We start from the raw sequence: 21,215 nt of genomic DNA, 5'->3' as shown, positions 1-21,215 counted from the left end.
CAAACTCTCCAAATGGCAGCAGGCAGTCTGTCCAAGATAGGACAGAAACCTTTCTGTACCCCCCAACTACCAAGCACGACCTCTACTTTGGGCCATCTGATTTACCTTCTCTGAGCACAACAAACCAGCTTCAGCTTAGTCCCAGCCTTCCAGAGAGTATAACAGTAACAACAATAAAGGGCCTTGAGAGACTTCCCTCATGGGCCAGTGGTTAAGACTCTGCACTTCCACGGCAGAGGGCATGCATTCAATCCCTGGTCAGGGAACTAAGATCTCACATGCCTCATGGCACAGCCACAAATACGGAAGTGGACGTCTCAGAATATATAAATAAAACAAAAAACAATAAAGAGTTTTGACTATCAGACAGGTTCAACTCAGGTAAAAAGAACAGCGTCTTGCTCCCAAGCACATGGATGCTTCGAGGGGATCAGCGAGGATTAATAGCATCTTGGCAAAAGAACCTGAGTTCACAGGAGGGTGCAAACCTTCAGGGAGCTCAAAGAAAAAGGTGGAACTTGTTTTTTATTAACTTCACCTTAGGCACGGGGGAGTTTGCTAGACTTACAAGTAGTTGTGAGTCAGAATTCACACTATGAATGAGCTAAGGGGTGGGCTATCGAGGATCTACCAGGATGGGCAGAAGGCCACACAAGCAGTGTGAACGGGCACAGGCCAATCTCTGGGCCACACCGCGCCCAGACTCACACGCTGTGCTGGGGTTGGGGGAGGGGCGGCGGGGACCGAGGGACGTTAGGAGACAACAAAATGGGACCCTGGGGGCCACGGAGATCTCACCGTCTATGCCGCATCTGAGCATTAGCACTGCTGTGACTGTGCCTGGCACCGCCTCTGGGGCGCTTTCAAGAAGAAAGGCAGGGGCTTCAGGGGTTCTCATCACACAGACCCCATGTTTACATGGACCCATGCGTGGAAATGGCTGGTACACTGGCAAAACCATAACACCTGGGATGTTCTTTCACAAGGCACGCCAAGTCTCTGCACTTGTACGTTTGTAGAAAGACACTCCTAAGGCCCATGTTCTGCTCACGAAACTCCTCCTGCTAGAAGGCTCCCTTCCTAGAAGCTACAGCCCACGTGGTCAGATTCCCCTTACCTCCCCAAAGTCCCTGGACGGACACCCTCACCTGTGGGCAAGGTGTGTCATACCTCCCCAGAGCCCTGTCCTGAGTCAGGACCCTGTGGATTGAGAGGCCCTGGGAAAGTGGCATCAAAGCCCGGCAGTCCACCTGGAGGAGGTGGCGGCGGCTTACCTTGCACTCACAGCCCATCTGGTACCTGTGGTTCAGGCTCTTCTTCTGGGTGGCACTCAGGGTGTCCCAGGGCACGATGAAGTCACAGAGGGTGATATGCATATTGCCATTCCCCTCGGCCTTCCCTGAGGAGACAGGGGTCACCAAGCTCAGAACGAAATTACACGTTCTCTTTTTCCTGCATCTGGATAAGGCTCAGGCATGGGGAGGGTTAGTTCTGACAGTACCCTGAGGCGTAGACTATTTTGTGTCCCCTCCAAAACTCTGAGGTTAAAGTCCTGACCCTGGCACCTTAGGATGTGTGACTCTATTGGGAGACAAGGTCTTTAAAGAATTGATTAAAATGAGGTCATTAGGATGAGTCTGAATCCAGTAGGTCCCCTTGTAAGAGGAAGAGATTAGGACACAGACACACAGGGATGACCACATGGGAACACAGGGAGAAATTGGCCATCTACAAACCATGGAGAGTGGTCTCAGAAGAAACCAACTCTGTCAACATCTTAATCTTGAACTTCCAGCCTCCAAAATCGTGAGAAAATACATTTCTACTGCTTAAGGCCTCCAGTCTGCGGTTTTTGTTATAGCAGCCTGAGAAGACTCATACACCATGGAATATTTATTCTGAGTATAACAATGCAAGCTCACTGTAGAAAACTTATGAAAGTAACTTTTTAAAGCGTCTCTCTTTTCATTACCTAGCGCTAACATTCTGATGCATTTCCTTCCAATATTCTTTTATGCACATGTATTCAAGTGAAAAACGTCACTATTGTATGCAGATTATATTGTTTCCTGTTTGTTTTTTTTTTTCCACCAAATATTTATTCACAAGCCTTTCCTCCATTTGATGTTGAACTTGTAATTCTGGGTGGTCCCATTATGAACAATAAGAGCAGAATTTTATAAAATCAGCAATCTGCCCTAAATTCCCTGTATTGAGCATGATGAGACGCTTGATAAGACTCTGTTCGCACCTTAGACTCCTAACTCAGCCCCCTTCCTCCCTTTGTGAAGAGTTCTCACTGGTGACAGCCCAGGCATTAGCAGAGCAGAAGAAAAAGACAGACCAGTGTATTCTGGTGAATGACAGGACCTAATGAGGGCCGGGGAGGTTGTCTAAAATCTTGTCTTTCCTGTTACAATGGCACCTTGTCAAGAGACACAGACGCCCAGTGATGACACCGGAGCCTGGCAGAGAGTGACACGCGCCTCCCCGAGAGGCAGACAGGAGCCCCGGGCTGCACCCTGGGCATCTTGGCTTGACAAAGCTGCAGTGCGTCCAGCTTAATGATCTCAGGCACAGCCCTGGCCACCAACAATCGCTAACAGAAATACAGCTCAAGGAAGTGCTGACGCAGCTAGCTTATCCACTACATCCCGTCAGGAGGAAGTGAAACAGAAACCTGTCATCAGGGGAAAGACACCGGCTTGCCTGAGGCTGCAAGTTGCACCAATGACACCCTTTGTGCTGGGCGGGTGGCAGGCAGCACTCCCCAGGTGTGAATTCTCCTGCTCTTCTTTCTGTCTTAACCACGCCTCTAACCTTCAAGCCTTCTATTTTTTTCTTGGACTTGTCTGACATTTCAGGTAAAGAAAAGGATCAAGAAGCAGGAGGACTCCTTGATTGCATTCATTCTGATCCTAATAACTAAAAAAAAGATGTATCTGGGTGACCTTAAGCTTCAAAAACAGCTGTAATTTTTTCTAGACCTGAGGCTGAAGCTAATGCTTCAATAATTTGGCCACCTGATGCGAACAGCTGACTCACTGGAAAAGACCCTGATGTTGGGAAAAACTGAAGGCAGAAGGAGAGGAAGGTGACAGAGGATGAGATGGTTGCATGGCATCACCAATTCAACAAACACGAACTTGGGCACACTCCAGGAGATGGTGAGGGACAGGGAGGCCTGGCGTCTGTGGGGTTGCAAAGAGTTGAACGCAACTTGACAACCCAACACACACACACACAGCCATTCTCTAAAGAGTACAGAATAGACAGGGAGCTAAATGGACAATGGCAAATAACTCTTTCCTACATCTTGGTTTCTTCTGGCATTGACCTTGCCCGGCCTGGTCATTCATTAGAGGCAGGCTGAGTACTCATTCCAGTTCCTCTCTCCAAACTTACGTAGCAACTTCCCCTGCGTCACGTGACTGGCATCAGTCTACCACATCACATTGTTCTTTGCCTCTCTTGCATATCGTGTTCTTTAATCAGGTCATAAGCACAAAGGGTAATGGTTGTGTCTTAATCATTTTTTGTCCATAGTTCCTTGGACAGAATAATGGCTCAGTAAAAGTTTACTGATGATGACGTGGTTATCTGTTCTAACAATGTGTTCCAATATCTTTTTTTTTTTGCTGTCTTCCTTGTTAAACCTTTTCACCACCGATTCAAGCTTCCACAGAGAGTGAGCAAAGGCAGGGCACGGAGATGAAATGCAGATTTTTTTCTTTTTAAAAAATGTTTATTTATTTATTTTGGGCTGTGCTGGATCTTTGTTGCTGCGTGCGGGTTTTCTGTAGTTGCAGCGAGCAGGGACTACTCTCTAGCTGCAGAGAGTGCACAGGCTTCTCACTGCAGCGCTTTCTTCTGTTGCAGAGCACGGGCTTCAAAAGTTGCAGCATGAAGGCTTAGCAGTTGTGGCACATGGGCTTAGTCCTCTGCAGCATATGGGAGCTTCCCGGACCAGGGATAGAACCCATGTCCACTGCATTGCCAGGCAGATTCTTGACCACCGGGGAAGTCTGAAATTGTGTATTTTCAACGGCCCCAGTTCCCAGTTCCCATGAGCTTTTAAATGTCAAGTGTAAATGGTGTAGCATCTCAGAATGTTAAGAAGAGATGCCTTTCGGTAGAGATAATTAAGACTTGATTTGGTACGTGAGCATCTGTCTGCCTTGGAAAAAAAGCAAAGTCTTTCTTGGACACAGAAAAACAGGAATTAATTAAAATTTGTAACTGAGGGTTGTATGTTTACTTTTCTTCCCGGAGATGAGGACTGGAGAAGAAAATGACAGGGCCGAATCTCTAACAGTTCCTGAACACAAGCGTCTCGCGGTGCCAACTCGACATGTGAGGCTGAGTCATCAGCCCAGGAGGAGGTGGGCTGCCCCAAGCTGTGTGGTCACTCGTGGGGCCGCAGCCAGCACCGGCTGAGTGATTTCTGTGCCCCGTGATTCTTGGTTAGCCCGTTGTGACTCCAGGAAAACAAGATCTAGGTTCTGTGCTTCAGAAAGTAAACACCAGATTGAATCCAGAGCCGTCTCACTGAGCCAGGGAACGAAGCCGGCTTAGAGAGGTTCCTCTGTAATGAGGTGAGTCAGCAGCCAGTGGAAGGGCCTTTTATTAATCTTACGCTCCACGGCCAGTCAGGAAACTAAACTGTGCCCCACGTTGCTTGCTTCCGATGTGAAATGTATGGCAGCTTAAGATGACAGCTTCTCATGTGGCACAGGGGGAAAGGATCCCCTCGCTAATGCAGGAGACACAGGAGATGCAGATTCGATCCCTGGGTCGGAAAATCCCTTGGAGAAAGGAATGGCAACCTGCTCCAGTACTCTTGCCTGGAAAATTCCACAGACAGAGAAGCCTGGCGGACTGCAGTCCACGGGGTCGCCAACAGCAGGACACGACTGAGTGTGCTCGCACTAAGGTGACAGGCACACAGTTATCAACTGAGTGCGTCTGCAAACATTTTTAGTTTTCCCTGTAAGTGGAGCTACAATTTGGATGCTTTCTGAAATTTCTGAGATGTGTGTGGCAGTTACTCATGTAACTGTTTTCTCATTCAGCCTGGGGACAACTGAGGGGGCTTGGGTGTGGGAGCAGTTTCACAGGTCACGTACATATTACATGTTAAATAGCCTTTGATGGCAGATATGAACAGCTGAGCTGACACGTGAGTGAAAAGAAATGTTATCAGAGAATGACTGAAATTATGGGGCTTTCTGCGTTTGATTCACCATCTTCCCTTTGGACATGAAGCCTCTCCCTTTCAGAAAAGGGTCTGAGGACAATGGATGTTCCTATCACATCTCCCAAGAGAAAGAAAAGCAACTACCAGCAAAACAGTCATCGCACCACCCTCCACGCCTGTCCTGGATCCACCTTCTTAGCAGCCCCGTGGTTTCCTCGCACTCCAGTGATAAACAGGGCAGGAGGGGACCCAAGCCCCATGCTCCAGAGAGACCTTGCCAGGGCTCCTGACTGCTGGACATAAGCCCTCTCCCTGTCCTGCCCTGGGATCCAGCCAAAGGGCCCTGCGGTCTGGACCACCCATCTCGTGGAATAAAAGAGCAGTGCCACACTCCTCAGGATCTCTGGGCCAAAGGCAGGTTTGACCGCCCGGGAAGGGCCCCAGCAGATGAAAATCATGCCCAGAGGCCACTGTGCAAGGGGGGCGACTGACCTTGGCTGCTAAGGCTCGGCCCTCCTGAGTGTGTGCAGACTGGCTCTTTGGCACCTCTAGAACAAAAGGTCTGCCTTTGACCCAGAGCAGGGCAGGTTCTCAGCCCTGGCTGTGCACTGGACTCCCCTGGGGAACTTTACCAATGCTCTGGGGGTGGAAGCCACCCCCAGAGATGGTGCTTGAATTGGTCTGGGGAGCTGCCTGGGCATCAGGAATTTTGCAAACTCCCTGTGGAATTCCAAGGAGCAGCGGAGGCGGAGGACCACTGGGTTAGGCGTCAGGGCAGCGAGACTTCTAAACCTGGATCAGTGATGGAAGAAGCAGAGTGTGATAGACCCAGGAGTCAGGCTGCTGCTGTTGTGTGGTTGCTCAGTTGTATCCAACTCTCTTGCAGCCCCATGGACTGTAGCCCAACAGGCTCCTCTGTCTGTGGGATTTTCCAGGCAAGAATACTGGAGTGGGTTGCCATTTCCTTCTCCAGGGGATCTTCCTGACCCAGGAATCTAACATTGCCTTGGAAGACAGATTCTGTACCCCTGAGCCACCAAGAATTATGCTGAAAGTGAAAGTTGCTCAGTTATGTCTGACTCTTTGCAACCCCATGGACTTCTCCAGGCCAAAATACTGGAGCGGGTAGCCTTTCCCTTCTCCAGGGGATCTTCCCAACTCAGGGATCGAACTGAGGTTTCCCCCGTGGCAGTTGGATTCTTTATGAGCTGAGCCACCAGGGAAGCCCAGGGTTAGGCTAGTCAGGGTCTAATTTCTGGCAGCTCCATGGCACCACTCCCTGGCAGTGTGACGCCAGCAGGGATGTGTTGAGAAATGCCTAACCAGTAGCTCTCCTGGGATTAACTGTGTAGCATTTGAATTCTGTGGTATCAATACTCCTACCCTGGCCAATTTCAAGCTACCAACATGACATCAACCAAAGTTTAATCATCGGTCTGAAAGTGAAAGTGGGTTCAGGTACACACCATGGGGCCTGAGCACATGGCTCCATCCTCCACTCCTCATCTATAAAATGGGGTTCGTGATAGGGTGCTACTGCTACTGCTAAGTCACTTCAGTCGTGTCCGACTCTGTGCGACCCCATAGACGGGAGCCCACCAGGCTCCCCCATCCCTGGGATTCTCCAGGCAAGAACACTGGAGTGGGTTGCCATTTCCTTCTCGTGATAGGGTAGTGAGGATTAAATGGAACCCCCATGAAAAGCATTTGAAGAACATCAGTGCCAGGAAAAGGGCACTCCTATTTCTATTAATAGGAAGCTGGTAGGGCCTGATGTAGAATCCTTTAAGACAGATTCATCTGTGCATGTCTGGAGGCAGACACTGGCCCAGACCAAAGTTACCTTCCCACCAGGAGCCACCAGCAACAGGATGCGGGCTCTCCCTTCTGAATAAGGGCTTCTGCAGCTCTGCGGTTTGGCCACATAGCCCCTAGAGGGCAGTGTGGAGACCCAGAGGGATGGCTGAGGCTCTCATTTTAAAGGGTGTTACAGCCAAAATCACTGCAGATGGTGACTGCAGCCATGAAATTAAAAGACATTTGCTCCTTGGAAGAAAAGCTATGAACAACCTAGATAACATATAAAAAAGCAGAGACATTACTTTGCTGACAAAGGTCCATCTAGTCAAAGCTATGGTGTTTCCAGTAGTCATGTAAGGATGTGAGAGTTGGACTATAAAGACAGCTGAGCGCCAAAGAATTAAGAATTGATGCTTTTGAATTGTGGTGTTAGAGAAGACTCTTGAGAGTCCCTTGGACTGCAAGGAGAACCAACCAGTCAGTCCTTAAGGAAATCAGCCCTTTAGGATTGATTATTGAATATTCATTGGAAGGACTGATTATTGAATATTCATTGGAAGGACTGATGCTGAAGCTGAAACTCCAATACTCTGGCCACCTAATGTGAAGAACTGACTCATCTGAAAAGACCCTGAGGCTGGGAAAGACTGAAGGCGGGAGGAGAAGGGGACAACAGAGAATGAGATGGTTGGATGGCATCACCGAGTCAATGGACATGAATATGAGTAAGCTCCGGGAGTTGGTGATGGACAGGGAAGGCTGGTATGCTACAATCCATAGGGTCGCAAAGAGTCAGACACGAGTGAGCGACTGAACTGATAGCCTGGTAGCTCAGCAGTAAAGAATTCACATGCCGATGCAGAAGACACAGATTCAATCCCTGAGTCAGGAAGATCCCCTGGAGAAGAAAATGGCAACCCACTCCAGTATTCTTGCCTGGGAAATCCATGGACAGAGGAGCCTGGCGGCTACAGTCCAGGGGGTTGCGAAACAGTCGGACATGACTTAGCAACTAAACAATAGCCTTTAAAAGGACCAAAAAAAAAAAAAGGACTCAGAAAACTAGAAGCTGTTGATTTGTTAGGGCAATGAGGTCTCTACACCACAGAGGTTGGGCTACTGTGATCTCAGAGTCAGATCGTCAGCTCTCTGCATTGTGATTTTTGTCCCTGTTCCCTTCTATTTAATATTATCTCTCCTATTGTAAAAACAGTAAGATACTGCAAGTGTGAAATGGTGCAGCCATTTTGGAAAGCAGTTTAGAAGTTCCTCAAATGGTTAAACACAAGAGTTTCCATAGGTCCTGCAATTCTACTCCTAGGTATCTACCCAAGGGAAATGAAAACATATATCCAGGCAAAAACTAGTTCCAGGCAAAAAGTAGAACACATGTGCTCAGAGCAGCATCACTCAGTACATAAAAGGTAGAAACAGCCCCAGTGAAATGCTGAATGGATAGACAAAATGTAGCACACCCATCCAATGGACTATTATTTGGCCATAAAAAGGAGTGAACTTCTGATACATATTACAATGAGTAAAACATTAAAAACTTAAAACACCAAAACATTATGCTGAGGAAGCCAGACACAAAGGACCATATATTACATGAGTCCACTTATAAGAAACTCCAGAGTAAAGAAATCTAGAGATTAGTGGTGGCTGAGAGCTGGGGATGGGGGGAGAATGGGAGTCAGGAAGGTAATAGCTAAAAGGTACAGGGTTGCTTTTAGACCATGGTGATGGTTGCACTCTGACCCCTGAATTATACATTCAATAATAAATACACCCTGACCCTTGAATTAATACAGTTTAAATAACAGATGCTCAGAATAAGACATTTAGGAAGTTCAGAAGGCCCTTTAAGAGAAGGAAAAAAAAACTCCTTAAATATAATCTCTTTAAATATTTATTTTTGTTTAGTTCAGCTCTTTGGCTGGGCTGGATCTTAGTTACAGCACGCAGGATCTTCAGTGTTTAGCTGTACCATGTGGGATCCAGCTCCTGACCAGGGATTGAACCCAGGCACCCTGATTGGGAGCTCAGAGTCTTAGCCACTGGAGCACCAGAGAAGGCCCCACCTTCACACTTACATCAATTGCAATAAATAAAATTAAAGCCCTAGCTCTTCAGTTGCACCAGCCACAGCTCTCAAGTGCTCAGTAGCACACTGAACAGCTCGGACATAGGGCATTTCTGGCATCAGTGGAGGTTTGGTTAGACCCGTGGGTCTCAACTGGGAGTGATTCTGCTCCCCGCACAGGGAACATTTGGTGATGTGGAAGACCCCATGACTCGGGGGAGGATGTTGCAGCAATCAGTGGGTAGAAACCACGTGTGCACGTGTGCTCAGTCATGTCTGACTCTGCGACCCCATGGACTGTAAGACCGCCAGGTTCCTCTGTCCATGGGATTTTTCTAGGCAAGAATACTGGAGTAGGTTGCCATTTCCTACTCCAAGAAGTCACAGATGCAGCTAAATATTCTCCATGTATAGGACAAGCCTGCCAGTAAAAAATGATCTGATTTCAAATATCAATAGTACTGATTTTGAGAAGCTCTGTTCTGGACCCTGGGGTGCAAGCTAGTGGGGCAGGCAGAGGAGGCAATGGAAAGATGTAAAGGGATTTCTGTATCAATTCTGGTCCATGCATAGTAATAAATGTACCATACTAATGTTAAGACATTAATAACAGAGGAAGCTGTAGGAAGACCTAAAGGAGCTGGCTATACTGTACTAACCTGCTCAAGTTTTCTGTAAATCTTTAACTGTTCTAAGAAATAAAGTCTAGTAATAATAATAAGAAAAAAAAAGAGAAGTCATTTTATGTAAGACTAAAAGCATAAAACTTTAAAAGAAATGCAGTGATAAAATTGTGGTCTATCTGCACAATGGAATATTATTCAGCCTGAAAAAAGGAGGAAATTCTGACACTTGCTGTAACATGGCTGACCCGAGGACACTGCGCTCAGTGAAATATGCCAATCACTAAAGGACAAAGGGTGCTCGATTCTGCTTTTATGACGTCCCCAGAGGAGTCAGATTTCACGGGGACAGAAAGCAGAACTTTGCCAGGGGGCTGTGCGAAGGGGAGGTTAACGTGCACAGGGTTTGTTTGGGAAAATGAAAGCGTTCTGAAGACACATGGTGGTGATGCTTGTGCAACAGTGTGAACGTGCTTCGTGCTGCTGAACTAGGCGCCTGAAACTGGCTAACATGGTAAACTTCATGTTCTGCTGCTGCTGCTGCTGCTAAGTCGCTTCAGTCGTGTCCGACTCTGTGTGACCCCATAGACGGCAGCCCACCAGGCTCCCCCGTCCCCAGGATTCTCCAGGCAAGAACACAGGAGTGGGTTGCCATTTCCTTCTCCAATGCAAGAAAGTGAAAAACTGAAAGTGAAGTCACTCAGTCATGTCCGACTCTAGCAACCCCATGGACTGCAGCCTACTAGGCTCCTCCATCCATGGGATTTTCCAGGCAAGAGTACTGGAGTGGGGTGCCATTGTCTTCTCCATAAGCTATGTATGTTTTATCACAATAAATGAAAGAGGGATACGATGAACAAAGGAACAGGCGAGTAGCACACACAATAATATTAAGAGATTTAAAGCAAGGTTTTGGGACTTCTCCGGCGGTTCAGTGACTAAGGCTCCAAGCTCCCAATGCAGGGGGGTGTTTGGTTCAATCCCTGGTCAGGGAACTAGCCCCCACATGCTGCAGCGAGGAGTCCCTATGCCGCAACTAAAGATCTCGTGTGCTGCAACGAAGGTCGAAAATCCTGCATGGTCGCAACTGAGACCTGGCATGGCCAGATAAATAAAAAGCTACTTAAAAAAATAACAAAACGAGGTTTCAACTCTGCCTTCCGCCTCTTGCCCAGCCTTGAGCACCTCCAGCCTCTCATCCGTGTCCATCTGACCTCAGATTTCCTATGAACACTGGTTTACTCTATTCTTTCTCTTAAGTCACATTGGTTCCACTATTCTAACAAGGGGAATGTGGAGGACGGTTGAAATTCATCAGTCCTCTGATGGGAAAAAGCAGGGAATCCTCGAGACTTCTGAGTAGCACTGTGTATACCATGCATGTCGTCAAGGCTCTGGCTCACCTCCAGCCACCCCGCCTCCGCTCCCCTGGGAGCCCTCGAAGAGCAGCCCACACCCATATCCGCGTACACACCTGCAATGAGATACTCCTTCTTTCCTCCAATGTCCAGCGAGACCCCACACACGGCAGAGGAGGGAGCTGTGTAGATAAACTCTATGTCCTGATCAGGTCCCTTGAACATCTGGAAAAAGGAGGATGAGGAACGTAAGTGAACGTGGGCAGCACAGCCAGGAATCCGGATGCCTCCCTGAACACGTGCCCCAACCTGCACCCGGGGTACTGCCAGCACAGAAAGGGGATGGGGACACAGCAGTCAGACAGGCTGGAAGACAACTACTCCTAACGCACAGGGTTCTCCGGAGTCACTGTGATTCACTGCCTAGGGTGGCAGTTGTCACCAGGCTGGGGATGACCTGGTCATCCAGAAGGACCCGCCTCAGACACACCTGCCTTCCCAAACATGCGTGAGGTCATCACAGAATCTCCAGGGAGGGGCTCGGATACCTCCAGGAGATTCTGACCCACCACGGAGGACAGCCACTTTCGTCTCTTTCCAGGAATTCTGATCAAGTACTGGCTACTTGATTCCAGAGCAGAGAGGCACCTCTTAATTAGGATGTAACTCTGGGCAAGAGGAGTTCAACTTGCGATTTCCTTAGAGCCCCTTGGGAACAGACCTGTTGCTCAGAAGGGGTGCATTGTTCCAGCATCTGGGCAGGAACTGAGAAAGCCCCAGCCAGGGGGTTCCTGCTGCCCCACCAGGGCCAGTGACAGGCGGGGACATGAGTGTGGGCTGAGAACTGCCCTCCACTCCGATTTTAGGGGTACAGCTCGCTTGCAGCCTGGTGAAAGGGGAGGGCACACGTGCCAGGACCAACACAACACAGGCGGCCACACAGCACCGTGGAACACACACCACCGAGGCGCCACAATTCCACACGAACCGCGTCAGGACTCTTGCTGCGTGGTTAAACCCAGGTTAATGGTATTGTTTGGTTTGGGGGGAGGGAAGAGCTTCAAGAAGCAAACCCAAATGGAACAGGGTCATCCCAATGTCATAATGAACCAGCTCTGCAAGAGCTATACCCCAACCCATGCCAAGGAAGGTTATGAATGATGTCTGTCACCCAAGGGCTGAAAGTGCTGCCTCGGTGTCAACACCTCCCTTTTCATAACCCCACAGTGGGTCATTAGAGCAGAGATACTGTCTTAACTGCTTCATAAATAGAGACGTTGGCACTGAGAGACCGGGGCACCCCTTTAAATGACACAGACATAATGATTAAGCATTTCGCTGACCTTCTGGTAACATGTATTTTCTATTTTTGTAACAATATGGACGGCCACAATGACTAACCAGGTCACAAAGCTGTCTCTCCAGCTACAGCCTAGAATCTTCTTCCCTCTTACAGACCAAGTTTTGTTGTTGTTCAGTCATGTCTGACTCTTTGCGACCCCATGGACTACAGCAAGCCAGGCTCCGCTGTCCTTTACTATCTCCCAAGTTTGCTCAAATTCACATCCATTAAGTTGGTGATGCTATCTAACCATCTTGTCCTCCGCTACCAATTTCTCCTTTTGCCTTCAATCTTTCCAGTATCACAGTCTTTTCCATTAGTTACTGTCAGTAATAACCTTCCATTTGCACCGGTCCTGTCCTCCCAACCTGCCCCGTGTCTTCCCTCCCTCCCTCCCAAATATGGGCTCCTTGCCATATTACCTTAAACACAACCCACATTCTGAAAAACTGACAAATACCAGTCACCTCCCACTGGGTCTACAGCTCTCAATGCCTCTGGTCCTATCCGGCCTGGCAAAGCATCTTCTCCATCACCGGCTGGGCTGCCAAGTCCATTTCTTCCCTAAGTCCCCTCTCTTAGGTAATGTCCCAGCACATCTCTCCATAGGAGCCGGCCTCTCTCCAAATCCTCACTCCTCTTGAAAATAAAGCTAACCAGGCAAGACCGGAGCCCACTCGCACTTTTGGGGAATTAGGTCATTTGCCCCGTTGGTTGTGGGCTCCCAGAAACAATGGCCAAGTTCCCACTGCCTATGAACCCATCCACCATGGAAGAGGCGGAGAGGCACTCATGGAATGTTCCACAGAAGCTGTGAAGTTGGTGACTTAACACTGAAGCTCTACCACTGACTTATAGCCATCAGAATGAAGATAACACATTTCTGGAAGAACTGAGCCAATGGGAACATACCATGTACACACAAGTTCTCTGGCATTTACAGATTAAGGAGAATCAGATCCACCTGCAGCTTGACGCCCCTGCTCCTCACCGTCCGCCCCATGCATGGCTGGGCCAGTTCTAGGGACCTAGAGGTGCACTGAGACAGCGGGACACCCTGCCGTGCTCCCAAACCTCCCACGGCTCTGCCGGACACAGCAAGCCCAGGAAGGCCACCATTACCTTTATCTGCTTGATCTCATACTGAATCCGCTTGATGGGGTTGCCGTAGATGTCGTTGCCAGAGTCCACCTCCTTCTTATTGACTGCTTTGGCCCTGATCACTGCAAAACAAAGATGCAAAGGTGAGCAGAGTCCCCCGCAAGACTGTCCTGGCTCCGAGGTTGGGGCGGCAGGGTGGAGGTGGCAGCAGGGAGGCGGGAGGCGAGGGCAGGTAATCCCAGCCTGGGCACAGCACTGGACCCCATCCAGAGGGGGCAGACCAGGAATGACGCCAGAGCCCTCTGCTGACAGGACCCCGGAGCAGCTCTTGTCCCTCAAGACCTGGGGGTGGCTGAGGCCATCACTGATTTGAACACGGATCACTGTGGATCTCACACGATGGGACTCTGGGGCTTTTTTCCCTTTCTCTCCAATGTGTACGTACCGGTGGCTGGGAAAGCAGATGAGCACACTGACTGGCCTGCCATCCTGCTCACGCAGTTGAGGATGGTGAAAGTCCTACCCTGCCCACCTCCTCCCATAGCCTATGGTCAGTCAGGCTTTTTCAGGCTGAAGGTAGAGGGGGAGTTACCTTCCTGCAACAGGCCCCATCATATTTAGGTTGGGGGTCTGACATCAAAAAAGTCTATCCTGCCAGCCTCTGAATCCGTCCTCTGCATGTCCCTGAGAAACATCCTGGGGCTGCTTTTTGTAATAACACACATTCTATCAGAGGCAATGGCAGAGAAAGGTCAAACATTTTAACCCAAAGTGCGTGGAATGGAGAAGGAAACATTTGAGAGCATCCGTGGCAGAAAAAAGGGACAGATGCGGAGGGAAAAGGCCAAAACACAAAGAAGGATGGTCCTGGACCTTGACACGAGATGGAGGAGAGGGGAAGAGGTCAGGCTGGGAAGGTTCCGCAATGTTCCCCAAGGCCTGAGGCTGCTCGCGGGCCCTGCAACCCAGGGCTTCCTACCAGCAATTAAGCCGGGACCCTGCTCTGCCCTGTAACCTGACAGGCGGGGATCAGCAGCTCACGCTGTCACTTGGGCAGAGCCCTCCCTCCCTTTTTTCATTTTGAGGCTCGTCAGCTGGTGGCACAGGCCATTCTAATGGCTTTAAAAGCTTTGTCCTTCAAGATTTGGCTGTTCAGGGTCACTGTGGATGAGTGTCACGTGAGCATGGGTGTGAGCAAGACAGAGAAACAAGGAGCAGACAGGGCCTGGCTTGGAGGAGCCTCCCACCCTCCACCCCAGTGAGCGGCTGGAATTCCAGAGCCCCTGGTCAGGGCTGTCTTTTCCTACAGAGCAGGGAGGTCCAGGACACAGACCCCCATCTGTGCCCACCCCTCTGGATCCCCCAAATGCTCTCTGGATCCAAGCCTGGCACCAGAGCCCTACGCCCCAGCTCCAGTGCCCCGCCCCAGCTCCAGTTCCCCGCCCCGGCGCAAAGCCATCCTTATTTTTCCTTCTGTTGGCGCTGAGTCATGACTGGTGGAGGCCACAGGTTCCTGTTTCCCAGGCTGAGCCAGGCCCCAACCTACGAAGCCACATCCAGGAAATGCCAAGCGGTGGGCCACGCCAGAACAGAGGGCCTTGCCCTTGTAGCAGGTCGTCCTGATATCAGCGTTTCTTCCCACCCCTCCACCCATCTTCCCACCCCAGCACGTGTTGCCTTTTCACGGCCACACCCCATCCAGCTCAAGCATCTTCCTTGGCCGCCCGCTGCCGCCCTCTAAACATCCTCCTGGCAACCTGGCACCAGCCAGTGACTATTTCGGCTGCCTTGGGGGTTACCCGCTCTTGTTTGTTCCGCCAGTCCATAATACTTCCTGAATCTGAACCTGCCCAGAGGTGTACATATTTTCAGCCCTGAATGCCATCTCCTCTCTGCCTGGAGAACTTCTATTCATCCTTCAAGACCCAGCTGAAATAGCCCTTCTCCACCTTCTGTCGGGAAATCCTGTCCTCTCATGGCACCTGATGTATATCCCACACCTCTCATCCATTTTGCTATAAACACCTGTGCCCTTGTTTATGCAGAGACCAGGGAGCATCTAACAGGCAGAAGCTATGTTCTAACCATAGAACAGTTAGCTCTATTTGCTGAGCTGAACCTGAGATAACTGGATGGCAACACAGGTGAGGTTTGTCTTGGTCCCTCTTACAGCCTGCCTAGTCTATACCTTATCGCCACACTACACAGAAGTTTTTCTGTGCATCAGCAAACATCAGATCAGTCTGTCCCAAGTTTGCTCTTCCACAGTGTCGTCCTAAGCGCACGCTATCAAATGAACCAGGAACATCCAAAGGAGATCATGGGTCTAGAAGAAGCAATGGCAAACTGTGTTATGGTGTACCCAGCCCTGCATGCTTTTTGAAGCTGCTTGGTACTATTGTTCAGAGGCCCAGCACTCTGCACAATGCTTACTGCATCACAGGTGTTCAATGAACACTCTGCTGACCATCAGAAAACAAGCAAAAAGTCAAAACTACCATGAGGTAACACCGCTCATCAGTCAGAAGGGCCATCGTTAAAAAGTCTACAAATAACAAATGCTGAAGAGGGAACCCTCTACCCTGCTGGTGGGAATGTAAGTTGGTGCAGCCCCTATGGAAAACAGGATGGAGTTCCTCAAAGAACTAAAACTTAGAGTTGCCCTATGATCAAGCAATTTTATTCCTGGTCATATATCTGGATAAAACTGAAATTCAAAAAGATACACAGACTCTCCCCCATGTTCAAAGCAGCACTATTTACAGTAGCCAAGACACAGAGACCACCCGAATGTCCCCTGACACATGAATGGATGAGTAGCATTTCATCCATGTTACTCAACCATAAAAAAGAATAAAATAACATCATTCGCAGCAACATGGATCAACCTAGAGATTATCACACTAAGTGAAGCAAGTCAGAAAAAGACCAATGCCATATGATATCACTTACATGTGGAATCCAAAAAAAAGACACAAATGAACAATATCTATGAAACACAGACAGACAGAGAGAGCAGAACTCTGGCTGTCCAGGGGGAGGGGTGTGGGGGGAGGGAGGAATTGGGAATTTGAAATTGGCAGATGTAAACTATTATATGCAGGATGGATAAACAGCAAGGTCCTACTATATAGCACGGGGAATAATATTCAATATTTGGTGATAAATCATTAATGGAAAAGGATATGAAAAAGAATGTATATAATATAACCAAATCACTTTGCTGTGTAGCAGAAATTAACAGCACTTAAATCAACTACACTGAAACCAATTTTTTTTTTTAAAGGAAAATAAGCAAAAAGTACTCCCAAATAGCCAAGAGACCCCATTCCATTCCACACAATAAGGTCCATGCATTTTTCTCTCGTAAAAGCTCCTAAAGCTCTCGGGCAGTCTGGGTCCTTATTTGAAAGTGGGCAGCACCAGGACTCCATCCTGCCGTAGCCCCTCCCTGCGACACAGCCTCAGGGAAGCTCCCTGGCCTTGCTGGGACACAGTTACTCATTTCTGAAACAGAGAAACACCACCATCGCCAGAATGGGCACACCCTCAGGGTGAGGGAGGGGAGGAAGAGCTGGGCCTAAGAGATGCCTGGCACACAATGCATGCGCAGCTCAGCGCAAACACAGCCCCACGGGGAAGAATGGCACCGATTCTCTCACTCCCCAGGGGGGCGAGGAGTTAGGAGACCCGCACCACACTCACTGCTCAGGCCCAGGGAACCCACCCTGGGCATCGCGGACGCCAGATCTGGGTCTGGTAACAGCTTCCTGGAGGACCTGCTCTGCGGCTACAGACCACATGCTCGTCTTCAAAAAATTGTCAGAAAAGAAGAGAGTTAAGCCTATAATGTTCACTGGCCCCTGAGCTCCCGGCAGGGAGGTCGGGGGTGGGGTGGGGAGGATCTCTGATTGAGCTTGTCACCACGGAACAGGAGTTCAGATTCTTCAGGGTCTGTGAACTGAGTCTCAATGTTTTACAGAATGAAAGACAAAGAGAAGGAAAGAAAGTGAGAAGAAAGAGAGAAAAAAGAGCTCAGTTCTATGGAAAACCTTCCCCAAAGCATCAACACCCTCCAACCACGAAGGAGAGAGGCTGGGCACACTCCTGTCCACCTGGATGCTAGGTGCCATCTGGGCTCAGCACCCTCTGCATGGGGTGGGGGTGGGGAGACACATGTAAGTATTGGCAAAGGAACTGATTACAACCAGAGGATCCCATGGGCAAGCTACAGATAGCAGACCCAAAGGGAAACAGATGTCTAGGCCCCACATGAGAGGGAGGGTGAGATGGCATCTCGGTGGACCCCAGCCAGCTCAGCCACGGACATCCTGACCTTCAGCTTTCTGCCCCCAGCACGAGCCAGAGTGGGGACTGTCTTCCCTGCCAAGCTCAGAGTTGGGCTACCTTTTAAGGACAAACCCGGACCCCCATCCTGTTGTCCAAAGGGAAAAAGGTGCAAGGTAGGGGAAAGTCTTCAGTAAGAAAGCCTGCCTTCAAGAAGATCCAACCCAGGCAAGACAGATGGATGATGGGCTGGAAAACAGAGGAGCACCATCTCCACCTGCCAACGGCAGACAGAGGAAGACATAAGGATAACGTTCCAGAAACACATTTCCTGCACCCAGAACGATGGCATCACCCTGAGCTCTGGACTGGAGCCACTCCAAGTGAGGGACGGGCCTCTCTGACACCCAGGCCCAAAGGACAGGGCTGGGGAGTAGCGAAGAGACCCGAAGAATCTGGGAAGAAATTAAAATTGAGGCATGAACTCCTGTTTACCAAACACCTGCTGCGTGCTGAGCCCAATGTCTGGCCCTGGGGCTGGGGATCAGGTTATGTCCTGTCCACCCCCACGAGCAGACAGCTCTGCTCCACCGCCCTGCCCCTCAAGAACCAAAGGCAGCAGCAGGAGGGAGGGTCTTTACAAAGATCCCTGTTCTGACTGCTCTGCACCCCAAAATGATGGCCTCTCCCCAGGCTGCTCAGATTTCTGTTTCTTTCCCTTCGGCTGTGAACACAACATCTGGGTTTGAGATCAAGGGTGATTTGCTGGCTGATGAATTCACCGCCAGATGTTGGCTACTGGAATGCACAACCGTGGACTTAATTCAAAGCACACGCGACCGCAGAGCACCCGGCCCCACCCCTGGGCTGTGGACACCACACGACGTCACTTCCCCCACTAGGAGCCTGCAAAAACAATCCTTAGTCCGCCCAGCCAGATATGGGATGGAAAAGAACGGAGTGGATGGAAAGTCAAGGTTGCGGACGACCATCCAAGGAACACAGGCGACGTTCAGACTTGGAGAGATGACGACAGCCCAGGCAAAACCAACGGAGGCCAGACTGTGCCACTGCCCTGGGTGGGGAGCCGGGGAGGGGACACGGAGAGGACGGGCAGGAAATCTTGGGTGTCCCCAGCACATGGTGTGGCCAGAAGAACAGCACACTTGACCGGCCCATGTTGATTCAAGTCTCTCCCACTGACATGAATCCTCCAGTGTCTGCGGACCTTATCGGAGAAGCAATGGAGGCTAAGAATAAGCCAAGGACATAGTCTGTGGGGAAGCCAGACCCCCCAAGGAGAACTGCCTTTCTGAAATTCATTTATTTCACACTGAAATAAACTGAATTATCTTGTCTTGCCACGGGCCCAAATGCTCTCTGGAGGCACCCCATATGCTACGTGTATGTACTATAGGACCTTTCCCAGTGAGGCCACTCTGCCAACATGGGCTCCCGACCCCAGAGCACGGTAAGCCCCTGGATGTCAGGACTCTGACTTGTAAATGTTCACAGCCTTGCCCCAACACACTCAACATCCCTGAATCCCAAGCGCCCAGTGCCAGCCCTTGCACAGCTTCCAGCTTAATAAAAAAATCACGGGTCTGCCTGGAAGAGTTGTGGGCATCTCCAGGATTCGGAAAAACATCCATCTAAATACAAGGTCAAAATCCGGCCTGAACCATCTGAACCTTACGTGTGTACTGACTCAAGCTGACAAGGGTGGCTCAGGGTCTACAGAAGCCACCAGTCCTCTCCCAGGCCAGCGCACCTACTGCAGCCTCTGCTTGGACCTGGGAGGGTTGCCCAGGGAGATGGCATTAACCAGGACCCCACTGCCTTGCTCTTCAATCTTGCTCACAGTCACATGGAAAATGCCCAGTGGTCCCCCTGGTGAGGGACACACGGCCTGAGAGTCACCTACTGCAGGGGAGGGGTCAGGGGACTTTGGCCAGCACATCAGCCAAAGACCCTACTGGCCCCAGTCAAGAGTGGATGGGGGGCCGCTCTGTTGCTGTGCCTGGAATGGGAGCCCTGGTTTGCAAACAGAAGGGTCGCCTGGTCCATCTGCTTGTCTCTGGGAAGAAATACACACCAACCGTTTCAGAACAGTTCAGATAGAAACAATTTTGCTCCAGACAGGACCTTGTTCAGTTACTAAGTCATGTCTGACTCTTTGCAACCCTGTGAACTGCAGCACGCCGGGCTTCCCTGTCCTTCACGACCTCCCTGAGTTTGCTCAGACTCATGTCCATTGAATCGTGATGCCATTCAACCATCTCATCCTCTGTTGCCCCCTTTTCCTCCTGCCCTCAATCCTTCTCATCATTAGGGTCTTTTCCAATGAGTCAACTCTTAGCATCAGGTGGTCAAAGTACTGGAGCTTCAGCATCAGTCCTTCCTAGCCCCCACTCATTTCAGGCTGGGCTCCAGACCCCCACTCTCCAGCTGTGCTCTGCTCCACTGGGGTACTTGGGAGGGGGCTGGAGGATTCCACACTTTTGTCTACACTCACTGGAGAATGGGCACCTCGAGTGTAGACATCTATACCCTCAAATCACAGAGCCACCGAAGTCTTTGCTTAATCCCTGCAGTGACATCCTGGGGCTGCCACTTTAGCTGACGGTCTCCTGTCCCTTTTGGGTGAACACAGTGACACTGTAGGCTGGTTGACCTGGCTGAGGCCCCTTAACCTTTGATTGATGAACGTGTTCCAAGTCTCAGGGGGATGTGAACGGGGGCACCTCTATCCTAGCTGCCACTAACCTTTGAGGCTAGAGTCAGGAGAGCGAGGGGCACCCTCTTCCTGCATCTACCATCCCAGACACACAGTTGGCTGCTCTGCCCTCTGAAGCTGTAATGGAATGATTATATTTTTTCAGAGCTGTGGCCTGGTATTACTGAAAGAGTTCTAACTGCTTGCATGTAACTAAATCATCTCAGGGGGCCGTGGGGTGTGTGGTAAAGACGCTGTGAGCCTTGGGAATGGGGTTGCATCTGCTTGTTTAGTGGGGGCAGGGGAGACAAACTTCTCTGGCTGGAGTGGCAATGGGGGGAGGGTAGATGGTGACTTAAGAGACAGGGTCATGCTCACAGGGACTGCAGACTGCTCTGATGCCCCACGTTTCAGGGCCACGCCCCTCCCTACTAAACAGCACATGGAAACAGGGTGTGGCTGCGGGTCCTGGGAGATGTCACAGGAATGCATGACGTCAGCGCTGGCCTGGTGCCTGGAAATCCCTGGGAGCATCCAGCCCCACCTCCCCTCCAGCCTCACTGTGCACCCAGCCCTCACCTTCCCAGATGTCCCTTGGTGGACACAGCCCTGGGAGCTCTCCCCGGGTACTCAGCTCTGCCTTCCCTGGCCTCAAGGCTGGGCCCCTTTCAGTCCGGCTGGGGGAGACCTCAAAGTTCGCTGCTTTCA

The 21,215-nt window shown here is 50.2% G+C and overlaps 1 protein-coding gene across 1 annotated transcript in view; it reads right to left on the bottom strand.

Moving 5' to 3' along the window:
* Positions 1 to 21,215, bottom strand: part of TIMP2 (TIMP metallopeptidase inhibitor 2) — a 51,738-nt gene that overhangs the window by 493 nt on the left and 30,030 nt on the right. The window contains exons 2-4 of the mRNA XM_070773969.1: positions 13,526 to 13,626; positions 11,178 to 11,286; positions 1,275 to 1,399 (exon numbers count right to left, since the gene is read on the bottom strand). Of these exons, the coding sequence (XP_070630070.1) occupies positions 1,275 to 1,399; positions 11,178 to 11,286; positions 13,526 to 13,626 (335 nt within the window). The remainder of the gene's footprint in view (positions 1 to 1,274; positions 1,400 to 11,177; positions 11,287 to 13,525; positions 13,627 to 21,215) is intronic.

The sequence above is a fragment of the Bos indicus genome, chromosome 19 (assembly GCF_029378745.1).
Source record: "Bos indicus isolate NIAB-ARS_2022 breed Sahiwal x Tharparkar chromosome 19, NIAB-ARS_B.indTharparkar_mat_pri_1.0, whole genome shotgun sequence".
Classification (NCBI taxonomy): domain Eukaryota; kingdom Metazoa; phylum Chordata; class Mammalia; order Artiodactyla; family Bovidae; genus Bos; species Bos indicus.
Note: the sequence above shows the minus strand (reverse complement) of the source record. Positions and strands in the feature narration are given on the sequence as shown.